Source organism: Zeugodacus cucurbitae, chromosome 6, assembly GCF_028554725.1.
Source record: "Zeugodacus cucurbitae isolate PBARC_wt_2022May chromosome 6, idZeuCucr1.2, whole genome shotgun sequence".
Classification (NCBI taxonomy): Eukaryota; Metazoa; Arthropoda; class Insecta; order Diptera; family Tephritidae; genus Zeugodacus; species Zeugodacus cucurbitae.
The window spans coordinates 36,225,232-36,243,010 of record NC_071671.1 but is presented as its reverse complement, the minus strand read 5'-3'; the positions used below and the strand labels follow the sequence as shown (position 1 = coordinate 36,243,010).

General features: G+C 35.6%; 1 protein-coding gene across 2 annotated transcripts; it reads left to right on the top strand.

The window, feature by feature from the left end:
• The first annotated feature begins 276 nt into the window (after positions 1 to 276).
• LOC105219854 (beta-galactoside alpha-2,6-sialyltransferase 2) lies at positions 277 to 17,361 on the top strand. 2 transcript variants are annotated; one of them, XM_054234152.1, is made up of 7 exons: positions 277 to 427; positions 11,662 to 12,014; positions 12,315 to 12,851; positions 15,842 to 15,939; positions 16,038 to 16,317; positions 16,379 to 16,476; positions 17,045 to 17,360. In XM_054234152.1, exons 2-7 carry the CDS (start codon positions 11,711 to 11,713, stop codon positions 17,207 to 17,209), a joined length of 1,482 nt encoding a protein of 493 aa, XP_054090127.1. In that variant the 5' UTR covers positions 277 to 427; positions 11,662 to 11,710; the 3' UTR covers positions 17,210 to 17,360. The 2 variants fall into 2 exon arrangements, with proteins under 2 accessions (XP_054090127.1, XP_011194502.1); XM_011196200.3 differs by having other exon boundaries at positions 281 to 986; positions 17,045 to 17,361.
• Positions 17,362 to 17,779: the final 418 nt, after the last annotated feature.

The following is a 17,779-nucleotide window of genomic DNA, read 5'->3' as shown; positions in this document are numbered from 1 at the left end:
GTACGCACAATATGTATGCACTTACATATATACCTACATGTCCAGCATCAAGCAGCTTATATGTATGTGTACTGTTGGCATTGAAGCTGAGCGAACGCAGCGAGGGGTCCTTTTCGTACCCTTAGAGTTAAAGGCAAAACAGTTGAGCTTTTCACCTCAAATATACCTTTACGTAGTTCAGTTTACATATTTGTCCATGCTTACCTTTTACCACTTGCTGTTTGCGTCCACCCAACGCCACCGATCAGAGCAGAACACTGAAGTCGGAAAATGCAAACAGCGGCTCAGAAACAAGCCGATTGCCGTAGAGGACAGGTGTATAGCGCGTTAACGACATTTCGTTGTTGTTGGGTTGACAAATAATCGTGGCACGATATGTCATAGCACGTGGCCTTACATAAAAACATAAAACAAGGAGAAAGAGCCGGTAGGAAAACATTCCAAAAATTCACTGGCCACAATTGCGAATAATTCTTGGCGCTCGGTTACACGCATTGTTGTACAAATTATTATTTAATTAACGCAGGTGCTGTGTCCGTACGAGTATACATTCGCGCATGAGTGTACACAATATCAGTTTATAACAGAAGTCACACTACACTTAATATACATATGTACGTGCATATGTATGTATGTGAATTGTGCCACGAGTTTGTGTTCATTGTTAAACATAGTGCGCGGGACGCGGCATTAAGGCTCAGAAGCGGCCGTTATGGGAATAAGTTGAAATAAATTCGTGCAACTAAATGCTCATACCCACTAGCTCATGAGTTCATGCGGCGTGTATCAAAGTGACGATTTACCGCATAATGCCGTAATTACCATCGGAGTAGGCAGTGCAGTTTATCAAAAATTTGCTGAAAAAATCAATACATAAATTATATGTACATATGTATATGTATATTTCAACAAGTGTTTTACGCAGGAAAAACGGATGATTGCATTTATGTACATACTTATGTACTTATACGTATATACATATATAGGTACAGTATTTTTCGTTTAATTGACACTATGGTTAATTGGTTTCCCCGTTTAATTGAACGGTGTTATCGGACAAATAATATAGCATATTTAAGCACATGTAAATTTTCTCGGAAAATTTGACTCGGTTAATTGATTTTCCCTCTTAGTTGGTTTAAAATATATTGCATCAAAAATCATTTTCCTTTTAAATTTCCCGGTTAATTCCACCAAATAATATTGTTGAAAAAACTAATATTCTAATAAACACTGTATAATTTTTTTAATAATAAATTTGAATAACAAATATATATATGTACATATTTTCCTATAATAGTAAAAAATATTCAAATGTTTGAAAAACTTTAAGTGCACATACATATGTTCATATGTATGCAGTTTACTTTAAGAGGTTAGGTGGGTTTAAGAGGTTGAAAACATGAGTATATTTAAAAAAGTTTTTAAATGTATACAATCATATATTTCATTCAGCATATTAAAGATATGTACATATTTAAACAGTATTTTGTGAAATTTATATTTACAAATTCCGAAAGCTTAGCCGTTGGTACCTCATCTTTCATGAAGTGTCCAAAAAAAGGTTCTTGCCGTGGACATCATAACTCATTATTGGTTCATCCAAATCAACAAATCAAAAATATTTGTTTTTAATGAACGAATGAAAAAAGAAGAGATTAAAAACTGAATTCTTGATAGATTTTGAACAAAAAAATTAACTCTTGTGGTAAAATTTTCGCCATATACTGACTAGAAAAATAGTTGTAATAAAGATGTGTGGAATTTTTTCAACAGAATCTCTTCATATCTTTTCAATAAACCGTGTCCACTGACTTCAAAATTCGAGTTTTGCGTGTTTCGAGTTTTCGAGTCCAAATAAGCGTGTTCCTGTAATTGAACAAACTGCTCATTTAAACGGGATTCTTTTAATTGAACAAATTAAGCGAGTATCTGTTAATTGATTCCCCGTTTAATTGAACCCAAATTTTAATGTGCAATTAAGCGAAAAGTACTGTATATATTTATAACCTAATTAGAGAATTAACGTATCACCTACATACATAATAAAAGGATAGCAGCAATTTTTCATACTTATAAGTCTCATGCAAACTACTGTTTTAGTTGACTATGCTCGAAAGTATTGGTAATTGGTGGGTTGCAATAGACTTCCCAGAAATAATAATAAATTTGGAGCTATTCCTTTTGATAGTTACAAAAGTTGTTCATAGATTGGGTTTTTGGTACGCTGGTTCTTTCATTTAGTTACATGATTGCGCTCAACGCAGCTTTTAAAGTATTCAATGCGCCCCCTGCTAGTAGAGAAAGTAAACGTTGCGCTCAACTAAGCTGTAGAGATTTCAGTAGAAATAATTAAAACGGGCCTTACAATAAAAATTATAATATATTCGTGGAAAACAATAATCTAATGAATTATATTTTGACATAAGTCAACAGGATAATTCAAATGAAGGCAATCGGAAGATAATTTTACACGCCTTTAATGCGATTTAGGGTTAAAAGGCATGCATAATATGGTTTAAAGTTTACTATCGGAAGAAGACGACGATGTGGGTTTCGGTCTCTTCGACTAAACAGTTCAACACAAACGAAATTTATTTTAGGATTATTACAGAAATTAGGAGATTAGAGAAATTTTGACTAATAAACTCCCACATTAGCCATTATAAAAGTACATAATTCTCGGGGAAATAATACCAAATAAAGTTGCCAGAACAAAGGGGTGTCAGAAACATCATTAAAAAAATTGCACAATGAGTTTATCTCTAGATGAAATGCGCTACTAATTATTGTACACAGTTATTATCTATTAAGCCGTGGAGAGGAACTAAGTCTGCCAGTCCATTACGCCCTACGCAAGTCTTGACTTATTTGACAAATACATACAACAATATTGAATACTTTAAAATGAAATATATTTCAATTATTAAAGTGAATAATTATAAATGTACATACTTATGTATGTATGTGACGCCATCATAATTTACAGTGCTGCTGTCACTTTTTAAAACTTCATTTTCTTTTTAGTTTGACACTCTAAAAGTTTACTTGACTAACATTTAATTTACTCTTTATACACATCAAAGCACAACAAACCAATGAATCTACAGATGCCTACGTATATGTATAAAATTTGTATGGCAACAGACCTTAATTTGTTATTTAGTTATAAAGTCGTAATTATTTAATAGCGATTAAAGGAGCATGTACATACTTCGTAATTGCTAGTAAAACTTAATTAAACTCGCAATTTTAAAAGCTTTAAATCTGGGTAATACCCCTGACAGACGGCGGCGTTAATTCGGGTTAACTGCTTTAATCGGGGTTAATTCGAGAGTTATCTCAGTTAACTCCGTTTTTTAACTCCCATTTAATCCTCAAAATTTTAGTGAGTTAGGGGGAGTTCGTCCCATTTTCGTGGGCAACATTGTTATACATTGCCGCTTTTAACCTAATGTGAATGAAAATATGCAACTGACAGCTGTTTTTCAATGAAATGTAAACAAAAACATAAAACATAAACAAATCTAATAATAACGTATTTATGTATATTTGTTTGGTAATTAGTGATTTTGTACTAATTGTGCGACTAACAACCGCAATATTTGCTTTCTATCCAATTTAATTTTACCAAAATGGAAATATTATTGCCAATCTGTTTATGGGAGGCTATAATACGTTTAGGTGTTGTCACCTTACATTAAACAAATATATCAAATAAATTCCGTTATTACACGAAACGGGAAACCGGAAATGGATTTGACTAATATTTTGTATAATATTAACTTGCTCTATTAGTAATAGACTCACTTCGTGTCCGCACTACATTTTGCCTAATGGTCCAGATATTTATATATATATTAGAAATCATTTAATTATATTGCGAGACTACGTCCGTTTTCCTACTAAAAATCTAATTCATAAGAACTTTTACTTGCATTAATTGTACTTTTGTAGCTGTAGGCTTAGGGGCCATCCATAAATTACCTCACACGAATTTAAGGACTTTTTAACACCTCCCTCCCATCTTGTCACAAGTTGTCACATTTTGAACTCAACCACTCTCCCCCCCACCGTGACGTCACCCATTTTCAAATTTTATGGATTTATCATAAATAAAAAACAGGTTATTCTATTTATTCTTATATTTATTGAATAATCCTAAATAAAATCAACATTTAATTAAATATTAAACTACAGAGACAACGAATGACTAGTCAAGAAATAATAGATACTTAATTATGCTGCTGCGTGATCGGCGTGGTACAGAGCAGCCAGTCGTCTAGCACCCAGGAACGCAGCAGAGCGGGAAACGATATTGCCCTAAATTTTGAAATGTGATGTCACAAAGCTTTTGACCCCCCCCCCCCCCTGACCCTTGTAACACAATGTCACTTCTGAATGATACCCTCCCCCCCTTCAAGGTGAGACGTAATTTATGGATGGCCCCTTAGTTGTAGAGTATTAATCGACATCGGCCAGTATCGGTCACAAAAATTAGCATCGGTATCGGCATCGGCCATATTTGGCCGATCCTTAGCTTATTCTTTCTACTTCTTTCGGATTACAATAAAATAAATTTTTCTTGCTTTTTTTGATTTCTTTAAAGCATAAAATTTTAATTCTTCTGTTTACCATATAAAACACAGTGATTAATATTTGACTAAACTAATAAATCACCACGATGATAATTTAAGTTTAGTATAAAGAAATTCAATAATTTTGCATTAAATTGAAGGTTTTATTTAGCACTGCCAGAAAGATTCGATTTATGTCCAATATTCACAGTTTTGTTTAACAACTTGTTGATATTTTGAAGATAATGTCATAAAACCACTATTATAGAAGCAACTAGGAGAGTCTATTTTTAAAGGTTCGCCATAGACAGGATCGCGTAATATTCACTTGGTGCTGTCCTGGACTATAAGGTGTATGCAAAAGAACCTGCCAAACAAGATTCAAAAGTTTCGATCGTGTCACTATCACTATAAAGAATAATTTCTGAAATTTTCACCTCCTGCTTAAAATTCCTCCATTGAGACGTATTTCCGGTGACCCCTCGGAGAAAAGGTACATCCGCGTTGTCAGCATAACTCCTGACTGGATCATCCAAAATGAAAAAAACAAAAATAAGTGTTCAAGGTAAGACCATAAACTCCTGCTTGAACGAACTGACGTGGAGCGCACACCTTCCAAAGAGTATATCTCCGAAACTATTATTCGGATCGACTTGAAAATTTAGGGTAATATTCTTGAGATGTTGTAGAAATTAATAGGCAAAAAACAAAGAAAAAGAATTTTTGAATCCTCGAAACCCATGTAACTCCTTAAAGGAAAAAAAGCTATATTGCTGATTCGCTTTGAAAAAACGTGAATAACTTATTTATCCTATCAACATATGTATATATTAAATTATAATAATAATTTATTTAGTTTTGAATATTAATTAAATAAATAAACAACTTCATATTTACATATGTTTATGTACATAGTTGTTTACTTATTTTGTTATGTTATTTGTCTTTGTTTTTCTTTTGTTGCTATACTAATTTATTAAATAAAGTTATTGATGAAAGAATCGGCATCGGCATCTGCCGATTCTTTGCCAACTGGTCGATTAACTGGCATCGGCATCGGCCAAAAATTTGGTATCGGTCGGACACTACTTAGTTGTAGCACTTTATAGCATTTCGTTTAACGCCCTTTTGTGTGCGTGACAACGTCCCATTTAGTCCCAAACCTGAGTGCCAAAGAATTAGTGTGCCAAGTTTCATCAAAATATATCAATTTTAATCAAGTTATCGCTTGCACGGACATACTGACAGCCGGGTCTCAACTCGTCTCTTTAGATAAAAAAACTGTTATACTCTGCGCGAGATTTTTATTCATTAGGTGATTCGTATTTATGTGGTGAGTTCCAAACCCTACGCACAACCGCAGATGCAGGGTTCGCCTTCTCACTTTAGCTCGCCTCCAAACGGCTGTTTGTTGGCTACCCAGAAGATACTTGGTTTAAGCCGGAAGTCGTGAGTTGCTTGAACCATGTGGGGAAGGAATATCTGTCTTAATAATGATAGGAGATAGGCCAATATGTAAGCCAATCAAAATTTTAGATAATTCAAGTACAAAAAAAGAAGTAATAATCTTGATTTAAAGATAAATAATAAACAACTGGATAAGCGGTAGATTTCGATATTATATTGGATGAAAAATATTTCAGTAAGAGGTCCTACATTATAAAAAAGTCATCGACTAGTAATTTTTACCAATCAAATAAAAACAAATTTGTGCTTACCGGTTAATTAATGAAATTTTGGAAGTTGACCAATTAAGTACAGTTGTTCACTTAGATCTCCATCCATAATCTGCTTGAAAGGTAATGGCATGGTATTGTAACAGTACACATGTCATTCCCCTAATATCCATTAGCTTTGAGCTTTTGTAAACAAAAAAACATTATAAGCAATTATGTTATTTCTTTATAGGTGAATATACAGACCTTTTTTTGATTTAAGAAAAATAGCAACAGCAAAAATTGAGGAAGGGCTAAGTTCGGGTGTAACCCGATCACAATATTCATGTAATTTTATTAAGATACAATTTAAGCCACATATTCGGCAGAAAGTCGACTAGAATAACGAAAATCATCATATATAGTATAAGGAGCCTAAAGCAATTATATCCTGAAGATATTTCACATAGCAACCGATTTATAAGGTATAAAGCTCAATGTATTTTTGAAAAACCTATAATCAGAAATATGGGAGCCAGAAGAAGTTATGACCCGATTTTAACCATTATCGGTACAGAAACACTCTATAAGAAGAAAAAATGTCCCCTGAATTACATTAAAATATTCACAATGGTTTGGTACGGCTGGCGTCCTTTCGGATTAACAAGACGTGAACCCCAGTACATGTGTTTTGCATTGTAATCTCCACCTGCTAGAAATCTATGACCTAGCGTTCCTAAAAAGTCTTTAAATTCGCTATCTGTAATTTTAAAACGAGATGGGCAGTATATAGCCGTTAGATTTAAATCACAATCCCGATGTTTTAAGGATATTGTTGTAGCTTGTAACAGAGCTGTAGCATGAGATTCCCGTGCATAGTGATTTAACCGATTTCTAACCAACACTGCCGTTCCACCATGTGCTTTTCCATCCGGGTGATTTGTTACATACAGTCTGAATCCCATTTAGTACGTTCATTTTTTACTTATTAAAGTTTGGAGCATTTGGTTTTGTGATTTTATTAAATCTTTTATCATATTTTGCATAGTAGACATAAATTGTGTCATATATTGCGTAAGATTTATAATCATGGTTTCAATACCTCCATTTGGTGGATTTTGGGGTAGTTGCATTTGTACAGTGTTGCTTTTTACAACATTGGCTTAGCTCCCTTGTACATCAATTTTTTTAAGTATACCGGGTTTAGGAATATGGTCTGTGATATCTATGATTTCATTACCGGGAGTATGTAACATTTGGATACGTCGTGCTTGAATTCCCTTTGACAACTTCGATTTCAAATCTTTATAAACAGGATTAGTTGGTAGTGTGACTTCCTCCACAATTGCTGCATTTTTTGTTTAAGTCCTCTTTCTTGAAGCGGATGTAAATCACCACATACCCCACAAACACTGCGTAGAGTGCAATATGATTTGGTATGCCCATACTCTTGGCAGTTTGTGCATTGTACCGGACCGTTTCTTTTGTGTGGTTCTTCTACGGTTACTCTACGGCAAAGGTGGGCACAAGTTGATTTTCCTATGCACGCGTGCATAGGGCCTCTGCTGCGACGAGCAGCACAAAATATTACGTAACGAACGAACGAACGAACGATCGGTAGCCCTCGGCACAATGAAGACTGAATGCTATCATACCAGTGGCTATGGGAAAGCAAAACAGTCGCATGCAAACACTTGTTCAAGCAACACCACGCTGCGCTATTTCAAATATACAGTGAGAGCTAACAATGTTTATGCGCGAATGGGAAGACGATTTTTTCTTTATAGAAAATTTGGATGGAAGAGCACAATGTCTTATTTGTTACGACATTGTTGGTCGCAATTCAAAATTTTGTTTAAGCCGACATTATTTCTCTTGCCATACAAATTTTAAATTTTTTACTGGAGGTGAACGGAAGCTAATGCTTTTGCAATTGCAAGCAGAATTTTTTTTTAAATTCATTGCAAATGATAATAATAATGATACTGAAACTGAAACTGATAATGGTAAAAATAATAATAAAGATATTGATTTGCCTTTAATAAAGGCATCTTTTACTGTTGCGTTAGCTTTGGCAAAGCAGTGTCGCCCATTTGAAGATGGCCTTTTTTTCTTAAATTTGTCTTCAAAAGTTTTGAAATGTTTTGGTGAAAAAGGGCAAGAAGTTTTGAAAATTATAGAAAAAGTACCTTTATCTCGTCGTACCGTCACACGTAGGACTGAAGATATAAGCAAATTCATCCACTCTGAGACTAAAAATAGATTGCTAAATTGCAAATATTTTTCTCTCAGTTTGGATGAGAGTACTGATCTAAATAGTATTTGTCAACTAATAATTTGTGTAAAAACTGTCGATCAAAACTTTCAAACTTTCGAAGAAATTTTTGATGTTATTGCTTTGCATAGCAATGTAACCGGTGAAATTTTATACAATGTTTTGGTTGAGAAAGTCTTCTGCTTCGTTGATAAAAATAAATTAGCCGGAATTTGTACGGACGGGGCCAAAGTAATGGTGGGATCGAAAAAGGGCTTAGTAGGGCAATTATTAAAAAATCATTTCAAGGTTCTTTTTTTCCATTGTATAATCCACCAGCAAGCGTTATTCGCAAAAGGGGATTATTTGAAAAGGGCAATGAATATATCAATAAAAATTATAAATAAAATTAAAGGGGCCACAACTCTTTAAACCACCGAAAATTCAAAACGCTTCTTGAGGATCTAAAAGCGGAATACGGTGACGTACTATTATATACTGAGGTTCGTTGGCTAAGCCATGGGAGAAGCCTTCAGCGCCTGTTCGATTTACGGAATGAAATCTTAACATTTTTTGAACGAAATATGTCTGCAGATAATGGGGATTTCGTTTTAGAACTAAAAAACAAAAATTTTTTGTATGATCTAGCCTTTTTGTGCGACATAACAGAATTATTCAATGAATTAAATTTACAGCTTCAAGGAAAACACAAGATAATAACACAATTAGTAACCACAGTACACCATTTCAGCCGGAAAATTCAAATTCTAATAAATGAATTAAAAAATGGAAATCTTTTAAATTTGAAAAAAGTAACAGAAATCTATAGCCAATTTAAAACATTTGATAAGAACATAGAATACTGCAACATATTAGAAAACTTATACACAGATTATCATTTAAGATTTAAAGATTTTGAAATTATAAAGAATATAATAGATCTGCACGAAAATACCCTTATCTGCGATATTGAAAAACAAGACCCTGAACTGCAACCAGAGTTAGTTAACATGAGACAAGATTTCTCAATTCCGTTGCTAACTGGCGAACAATTTTGGAGGGCAATCGACGAAAAGAAGTATCCAAAGACAAAGGATCAGATTTACAGACTGTATTCTATGTTTGGATCGACATACAACTGTGAATCTGCCTTTTCGTCGATGAAACTTATACTTAACAAACAAAGAAATCGAATGACGGACCAGCATTTAGCAGACCTCCTCCGGATTAAGACCTACGAAGGAGAAATATACATAGATAGTCTTATTAAATAATAATAATAATAATAAGATAATAATATAATATAATAATGATAATAATATAATATAATGATATAATAATGAGATAATAAGAATAAAAAGTAATAACAATAAATAATAATCACGAATAGCACATTTGTACGTTAACTTGCAAGACTCAGTGTACACTGTTGTTGTGCCGAACGACATGCTCAACTTCGTGCTTTCGCTGCTTCACACACAAACAGTAATAGTATGCGTGTACAAATGTAACAATATGTGTAAGTGCCCACCTCTGCTCTACGGTGCAGAAAAATTTTAAATTATATATTGGATGCACTTCGTTCTTTTTAAGCTGGTTAGAATTCGGCATCAATTGAATTCTAAACAAGGGTTGTGGTACTTTATTTCTGTTAAAGATGTTTACGACAGTTTTAACTTCAAAGCCACATTCTTCAAGAGCTTCTTTGATTTCACTAGAGTCTGCGGATGACTCTATACCTTTAAATACTAAAGCTAGGCCCTTTGAGCTCTTCAGCTGAAAAAAACTTTACAACATCCATAAAGCTTTTCTCAGTGTATGTCTGTATTTTCGTTTCACCTATATTGCCTTTTTTTAAAGGCTCTATGTGAAAATATATTGGCGGTGGTTGGGCATACGCGACTGTGATGTTACCCTTCGCATCATCATCAGAACCATTGCTTAGTAAGGCAAATCTGTTGCCATTTAAAACTTCAGGTTTATTCTTGATTGGCGTGCCGCCTTGAAACTTTTTAGGATTAACCGCTGACCTCACAGGACTTAATTTCCTTTTAATATTGACGTAGCGGTCAATGCCAATCTGAACAGATGAACCTTTTTTTGTTTGTGCATTCTCACTTTGCGTTATGTCTTTCTTCGCTGTTTGCTCGCTTGCCGGTACCTGCTTACTTGTTAGTGCGTTCATGTGACTGCCCTTCTCTGCTGCTTTTGTTGCTTCTAAGCTCCGCTTTGGATGCTGTTCATTTGGTCGCTGTGATGAGTCATCCTTTTCGCATTTGCCTTGTTTATTGGTAGGAGCTGGTTTAGCAGCCTCGACAAAGCTAAAGTAGGCATTCAGAGAATGAAGTGCTTAATGCACTTTTTAAATTGTTTTGTTTATTATGTATTTTCTTTTTGTTTTAGAGAATTATCACGGAGCGCATCAAACGTCCGTATAGGTTGAAAGCTCTCTCAATCTATTGTCCGATTTTCACAATTGATTTTTGAAAGATCACTAACAGACTTAACTAATGAGCCCAATTTCTACAACGTACACTTCACACCTGCATTCGCAAGTAGCTTCGAAGAACAGTACTATCCATCGTCGTGCCTACTTATGGATGCTGCGGTGAAAATATTACGACGCAGAGATCCTCCTTTCCATAATTTGGAACTTGGAAAGCTGTTCCCTAAACAAAAATTATTTCGCAAAATAAAGGAGATTAGGACATGTGCCATTGTATCTAGTGCTGGATCACTAAAGTGAACGAATCAGATGGAATTCAAAAATGGATTAAATGGAAGTGGGCGTGGTTGCGAACAGAATATTACCATCGGTAATATCAAGTAGTTCCAGACGGACAGACATACATCCGGATTTCACCTCATCGCCCTGATCACTTTAGTATATATAACCCAATATCTATCTCGTATAGTTTTAGTTGACACTACAATCGTTAGGTGGACAAACTTTCATACCCTGTGCAACATGTTGCGAGAGTATGAAAATAGCACTAGGTTCTGTTTGTATTTCGATGGTGTTACATGTTAATTTTAGCTTCTTATTAAAATGTATAAATGTTATAAATGATCTCATTCTTTTGATTTTGAAGCAAATAAAGTACAATTTCTGACTCCAAACTTACCTTTCCTTACTTTTTCTATGTAAATGTTAATACAAAAAAATCTTCTACAGCCAAAAATAATAATATATAGATTTGAGAACACAGACCCCAGAGTTCGTCATGAACGTTGGCCAAGTGATTGTAGCAGTACCAGCCTTAATCATAACGTATTTCATAATATTTCAAACACAATTGATCGGCGCGCAGCCAAGCCAATTGAAACAATTGTCCATTTTGTCGCTAACCGGAACATTCGCTAGTCCACCGGTATCAACAAAGCACATTTCGCTAAAAGCTTTTAACCAAAATGCAATAACGAAACTTAAAGCACCAAAAAGCTTTCTGGAGAGTACGAACAGACAGCATTCATCACATCCATGGAAAAGCTTCGAACCGCATCCGAATTCCCGGATGGTGGGAAAAGGTTAGTGCGAATCATACAGTATTTTTTTATGTGTTCAGTAGACATCGATGTATATGTGTATGTACATACATATATAATATCCACATAACATTTACTTAGGTTTATAGCGTGACTATCATTCATTTGATTCATATTACCAGTTTTTAGTGTAAATCTCGTTAATTTTAATATTAAAAATTAAATTGATACATTCGCTTTGATTCGACCACTTTGGTGTGGATATTATATGGACATAAAATATTTCTATGCAATGTGTTTACAGGGAATTTCTAATTTAATTATTTAATACCTTTAATATAGCTCAACAGGAGTTTCCTCAGCGCAAACGTCGCAGTGTATTTCACATTCGTTGGAACCCAAATGAAAAATACGTAGTGGAGAGTAGAGAAAAACCAGCAATTAACTCTTCTAAACTATCACCACATCCTCGCCTTAAACTATCGAAAAATACTAAACTTACATTTAATCCGAAATTATATATCTGCCATGAGAAACATTTGGAGAATTGCCAGAACAAAACTGCGAATTTTCGTCAACACATAATTCACATTTTTGAAAGATCACTAACAGACTTAACTAATGAGCCCAATTTCTACAACGTACACTTCACACCTGCATTCGCAAGTAGCTTCGAAGAACAGTACTATCCATCGTCGTGCCTACTTATGGATGCTGCGGTGAAAATATTACGACGCAGGGATCCTCCTTTCCATAATTTGGAACTTGGAAAGCTGTTCCCTAAACAAAAATTATTTCGCAAAATAAAGGAGATTAGGACATGTGCCATTGTATCTAGTGCTGGATCACTTTCCGGCGCAAAACTGGGAAGATTTATTGGTAATCCATACTATCCACATCATTGTCATTGTTTGAAACTTAATAGTGTTTTATAAAATCAGTGAAAGTCATTAATATTTTAATTTGAAAACTAAACTAAATATTTAACGGCAAGAGAAACTTACAAAAAAAGTAGTTTAACATTTACCACGGTTACAGTTAACAATTCCCTACCAGTATTTACAAGGTGAAGGTCCACTGTATGGTTTCTTTGCGCATATCTTTTAAGTATTAAATTGTCTTTATTTCTAAAATCGTCCACTTTTACTGCATTATTTTATAAATATGATTTTTCTGAACACGGGCCACTTTCTTCTTGACTGGCGTAGACACCGCTTACGCGGATATAGCCGAGTCCACAACAGCCAATTGGTAATACCAAGTGATTCCAGGTCCTTCTCCTTATTCGCTGAACTATGTCAATGTCGTCGTATAACTCGTACAGCTCATCGTTCCATCGTCAGCGGTATTAGCCGTTGCCAATGTTTAAGGGACCATAAACCTTTCTCTCGAATACGCGTCTGCACCATAAAGTAGGACGGAAGAAGAGTTTGGTTTTTGTTCGTCGTAATAGGACTTTACTTTTCAATTACCTACTTAGTCCAAAGTAACACTTGTTGGCAAGAGTGCTTCTGCGTTGGATTTCCAGGCTGACATTGTTATTGCTGTTAATGTGGTTCCCAGATAGACGAAATTATCTACAACTTCAAAATTATGACTGTCAACAGTGATGTGGGAGTCAAGACGCGAATGCGCTGACTGTTTGTTTGATGACAGGAGATATTTCGTCTTGTCCTCGTTCACCACCAGACCCATACGCTTCGCTTCCTAATCTAGTCTGGAAAAAGCAGAACTAACGGCTCGGGTGTGATTTCCAATGATATCAATATCATCGACGTACGCCAGTTGCTGTACACTCTTATAAAAGACCTTGTACCTTCTTTGTTTAGCTCTGCAGCTCGATAGACGAAATTATCTACAACTTCAAAATTATGACTGTCAACAGTGATGTGGGAGTCAAGACGCGAATGCGCTGACTGTTTGTTTGATGACAGGAGATATTTCGTCTTGTCCTCGTTCACCACCAGACCCATACTCTTCGCTTCCTAATACAGTCTGGAAAAAGCAGAACTAACGGCTCGGGTGTGATTTCCGATGATATCAATATCATCGGCGTACGCCAGTTGCTGTACACTCTTACCAAATTCAAATATCGCGGCATAGAGGCAGCTTCTTTTCGTGCTGTCGAAAGCAGCTTTAAATTTGCAAAGAGATGGTGTGTGTCGATCCTCCTTTCACGGGTCTTTTACAAGATTTGGCGCATGGTGAATATCTGGTCAGATGTAGACTTTCCAGGTCTAAAGCCACACTGATAAGGTCCAATCAGTTTGTTGACGGTGAGCTTTAGTCTTTCACACAGTACGATCGATAAAACCTTATAAGCGATGTTGAGAAGGCTTATCCCACGGTAATTGGCGCAATTGGGGTCTACCTTTTTGTGGATTGGACAGAGTACACTTTGATTCCAATCATCAGGCATGCTTTCTTCCGACCATATTCTGCAAAGAAACTTATGCTTACACCTTATCAGTTCTTCGGCGCCGTATTTGAATAGCTCGGCCGGTAATCTATCGGCCCCCGCCGCCTTGTTGTTTTTCAAGCGGGTAAAAGCTATTCGAATTTTCTTCACGGTCGTGCAATGGATCTTCTGTTCCATCGTCGTCGATTGGGGAATTGGGTTCGCCATCTTTCTGTTGTATTTTCACTGCCATTCAGCAGTCTGGAGAAGTATTCCCTCCACAAACTCAGTATACTCTGGTCATCAACAACTAGATCACCTCTGGGGCCCTACAGGAGAGTGCTCCGGTCTTGAAACCTTCATTTAGTCGCCGGATCTTTTCGTAAAATTTCGAAGCATTACCCCAAGCATTACCCCTGTCGGCCAGCTTCTCAGGCTCTTCATCCACTGCAAGACGACAATCTTCATCATACCAGCGGTTTATTTGAAATTTTCGAAAGCCAATAGTTTCGATTGCATCTGTATGTAAGCAGGTTGAGATGCCGTCCCACAGTTTCTTTATACCGAGATGTTGATGAGTGCTCTCAAAGAGCAGGAGTGCAAGTCGAGAAAATCGTTCGGCTGTCGGTTGAGATTGCAGCTTCTCGATGTCGAACCTTCCTTGTGTTTGTGACGTTGCGCTTTTCTACACAGAGGCGGATGCGTATCTTAGCTGCTATAAGATAGTGGTCGATGTTAGGACCACGGGGCGTACGCACATCAAAAACATTGTAAACATGTCGTCCTTCATGTATGATTCAATCGGGGGAGACCCAAGTAGTGTGTTAATGTATTTTCTTCTGCTGGAATCTAGTACTACAGACGACCATATTTCGGGCCCCGGCGAAGTTGATCAGCCTCAGCCCATTTGGCGATGTTTCATCATGGAGGCTGAATTGAAGGTGAAGACACCTTCTTTACCCACCCTAGCGTTGAAATCGCCAAGCACGATTGTACCATCGTGTGATATCATAGGTGCGTTCTAGGCGCTCATAGAAGGTATCTCTGATCACATCGTCCCTCTCTTCCGTCGGGGCGTGCGCGCAAATAAGCGATATAATACATTTGCAGTGGTCGTCATCAAAATTGGGGTTTCTCATCCGAGGCTGTTGCTCCCTGTTCGTTGGTAATTCGTACAACCGCATAGCGGGATTCGCCTTCTCACTTTAGCTCGCCTCCAAACGGATGTCTGTTGGCTACCCAGAGGATACTTGGTCTAAGACCGGAAGTCGTGAGCTGCTGGAGCAACATACAAGAGAATCGTTCCTGGTCACTCCCAAGTGAATGACAGTCAGAAACTTTCCTCACTTACGTGATCTTCTACATATGACTCCATCCTCACAGGCCACATTACTTTTGCATTTATTACCATTAATTTTAGTTTTATAATATAGTATAATAACTTATATTCTTACTCAAAATGACCTTTAAGATTCACATGACATAGTGATGCGATTTAATGATGCTCCCACGATAGGATACGAAGTAGATGTTGGTAGCAAAACTACAATTCGAGTATTAAACTCTCAGGTAAGATCCAAAGAATTTATTTTATTGAAATATGCTGTCATTTTTAGAAAGATAAATAAATACTAATGTAATCTTTTTTGTAATAAATTCTCATTTAGGTGGTTACAAAGCCCCACTTTAATTTTACACATTCACCTATATTTCAAAATGTCACAATTGCTGCCTGGGATCCAGGAAAGTACAACACCTCACTAAGTGAATGGAGTAGTGCCGCAGACTATGACTTATTTACCAACTACAGGATATATCGTCGCAAATATCCTAAATCTAGAGCATTTCTAATTGATCCTCATTCGGTATGGCGTCTTTGGCAAAGCTTACAAACTTTTGTTGGAAGTCGTCCCATTCGTAAAAACCCTCCAAGTTCAGGTTTCATTGGTAACACGTCCATAATTTTGACACTTTTTTCAGGCCATGTAAATGTGTATTTTAATTTCAGGACTCTCTTTATTATTGCCCCATTGTCCGTATATAGATTTTATCGAATATATACCTTCAACTCGTCTAAATGGTCGATGTCACTACTATAGTAAAGAGGTAAGCATGATCTATGTATAAGTATTATCTTTCATACACACTATGCAAACCCAAAATCAATTACACAATTCCGGGAATTAGAAACACACATTTTCACATTATATTTATAAATAATTAAAAAGTGTAAGTTAGAAGTGGACCACTATATTGTTAATAAGATCGATATTTATATTGATCAATTCCAAAACGAACATTTCATAGTGCTGCAATTGCTACTTATGTAAATTCGATTATGTTGAAGCTTGCCTGCCAAATAGGCATTTATAATATTGTCCCTTAAAGAAAGATTTTAAGATACGTTTACTATGACTTTGAGATTTAAATTTTACCAGGAGTTAAAAGTTTCAAGAACGAAAGAATGAGAAGAGCTGTATGGGAAGAAACGATGGTTTTATTCATCTAGAATCTAGATACATACATATCATTCTTATAATTTCTAATTGTTTTTTTGCACAGTATGTACGTGTATTTACTTACAAATCTTAAATTTACTTGACAGTTTTTATGTTTAGTAAAATAATATATCGTAAGTATGATTTTTCTATCTGGTTATTTCTTAACATTGAAGATGAATTCGGCTTGTACATTTGGAGCGTGGCATCCTTTGGCTGCTGAAAAATTAATGGCGCTCGATATGAATTTAGCAGATGATATGTCCGTTTTCCAACTTGGAATTTTGCGCATACGCCGTCCAGATAAATTACTTTGTGGATTTAATTTTTTTGGATATTGAAAGTGGTGACAGTGAGATGGATTCAATCAACAATAGTTGGCCTTCTAAAACCTATTAATCCTGACTAAATTGTCTGTACTTTCAATGTAATAAGCGAAAATTTTGTAATTCTTTATGTAGGAACCGATTTAAATATATATATGTATATGTACAATAAACACAAGCAGTTTTCAAAATGGTACGGAAGACTGCAGAAAGTAAGTGTGTGTTTTAAATCTCAATTGTAATTTTTATTTAGAATTCGTCGGCATCATACATTCGCTACAATTTTTCGCATAATTCCTAATGTACTTCAACTACTTAACAAAATTATTAGGGCTCAACTCTGCACTCTGGATAATTGCAGACTATTAAAAATAAGAGAAATAATAAATTAAACAAGTAAGGAAAGGCTAAGTTCGGGTGCAACCGAACATTTTATACTCTCGCAATTTATTTAGAGATTTACCTATATTTTCGGTGAAAAATTACCCTTAGGCACTGAGTTCATCATGTTTGATATTAGGGGCCTTGAAAAGTCACAGCTCAAATACAGTATTTGTGTAAAGTTTTATTTCGCTATCTTTATCG

Excerpts from the sequence above, each read along its gene's own strand:
- LOC105219854 (XM_011196200.3), top strand. The coding sequence starts at position 11,711 with ATGAACGTTGGCCAAGTGATTGTAGCAGTACCAGCCTTAATCATAACG. Across the intron at positions 12,852-15,841 it reads AAAACTGGGAAGATTTATTG|ATTCACATGACATAGTGATG; the intron begins GTAATCCATACT and ends ATGACCTTTAAG. Across the intron at positions 16,318-16,378 it reads TCCAAGTTCAGGTTTCATTG|GACTCTCTTTATTATTGCCC; the intron begins GTAACACGTCCA and ends TTTTAATTTCAG.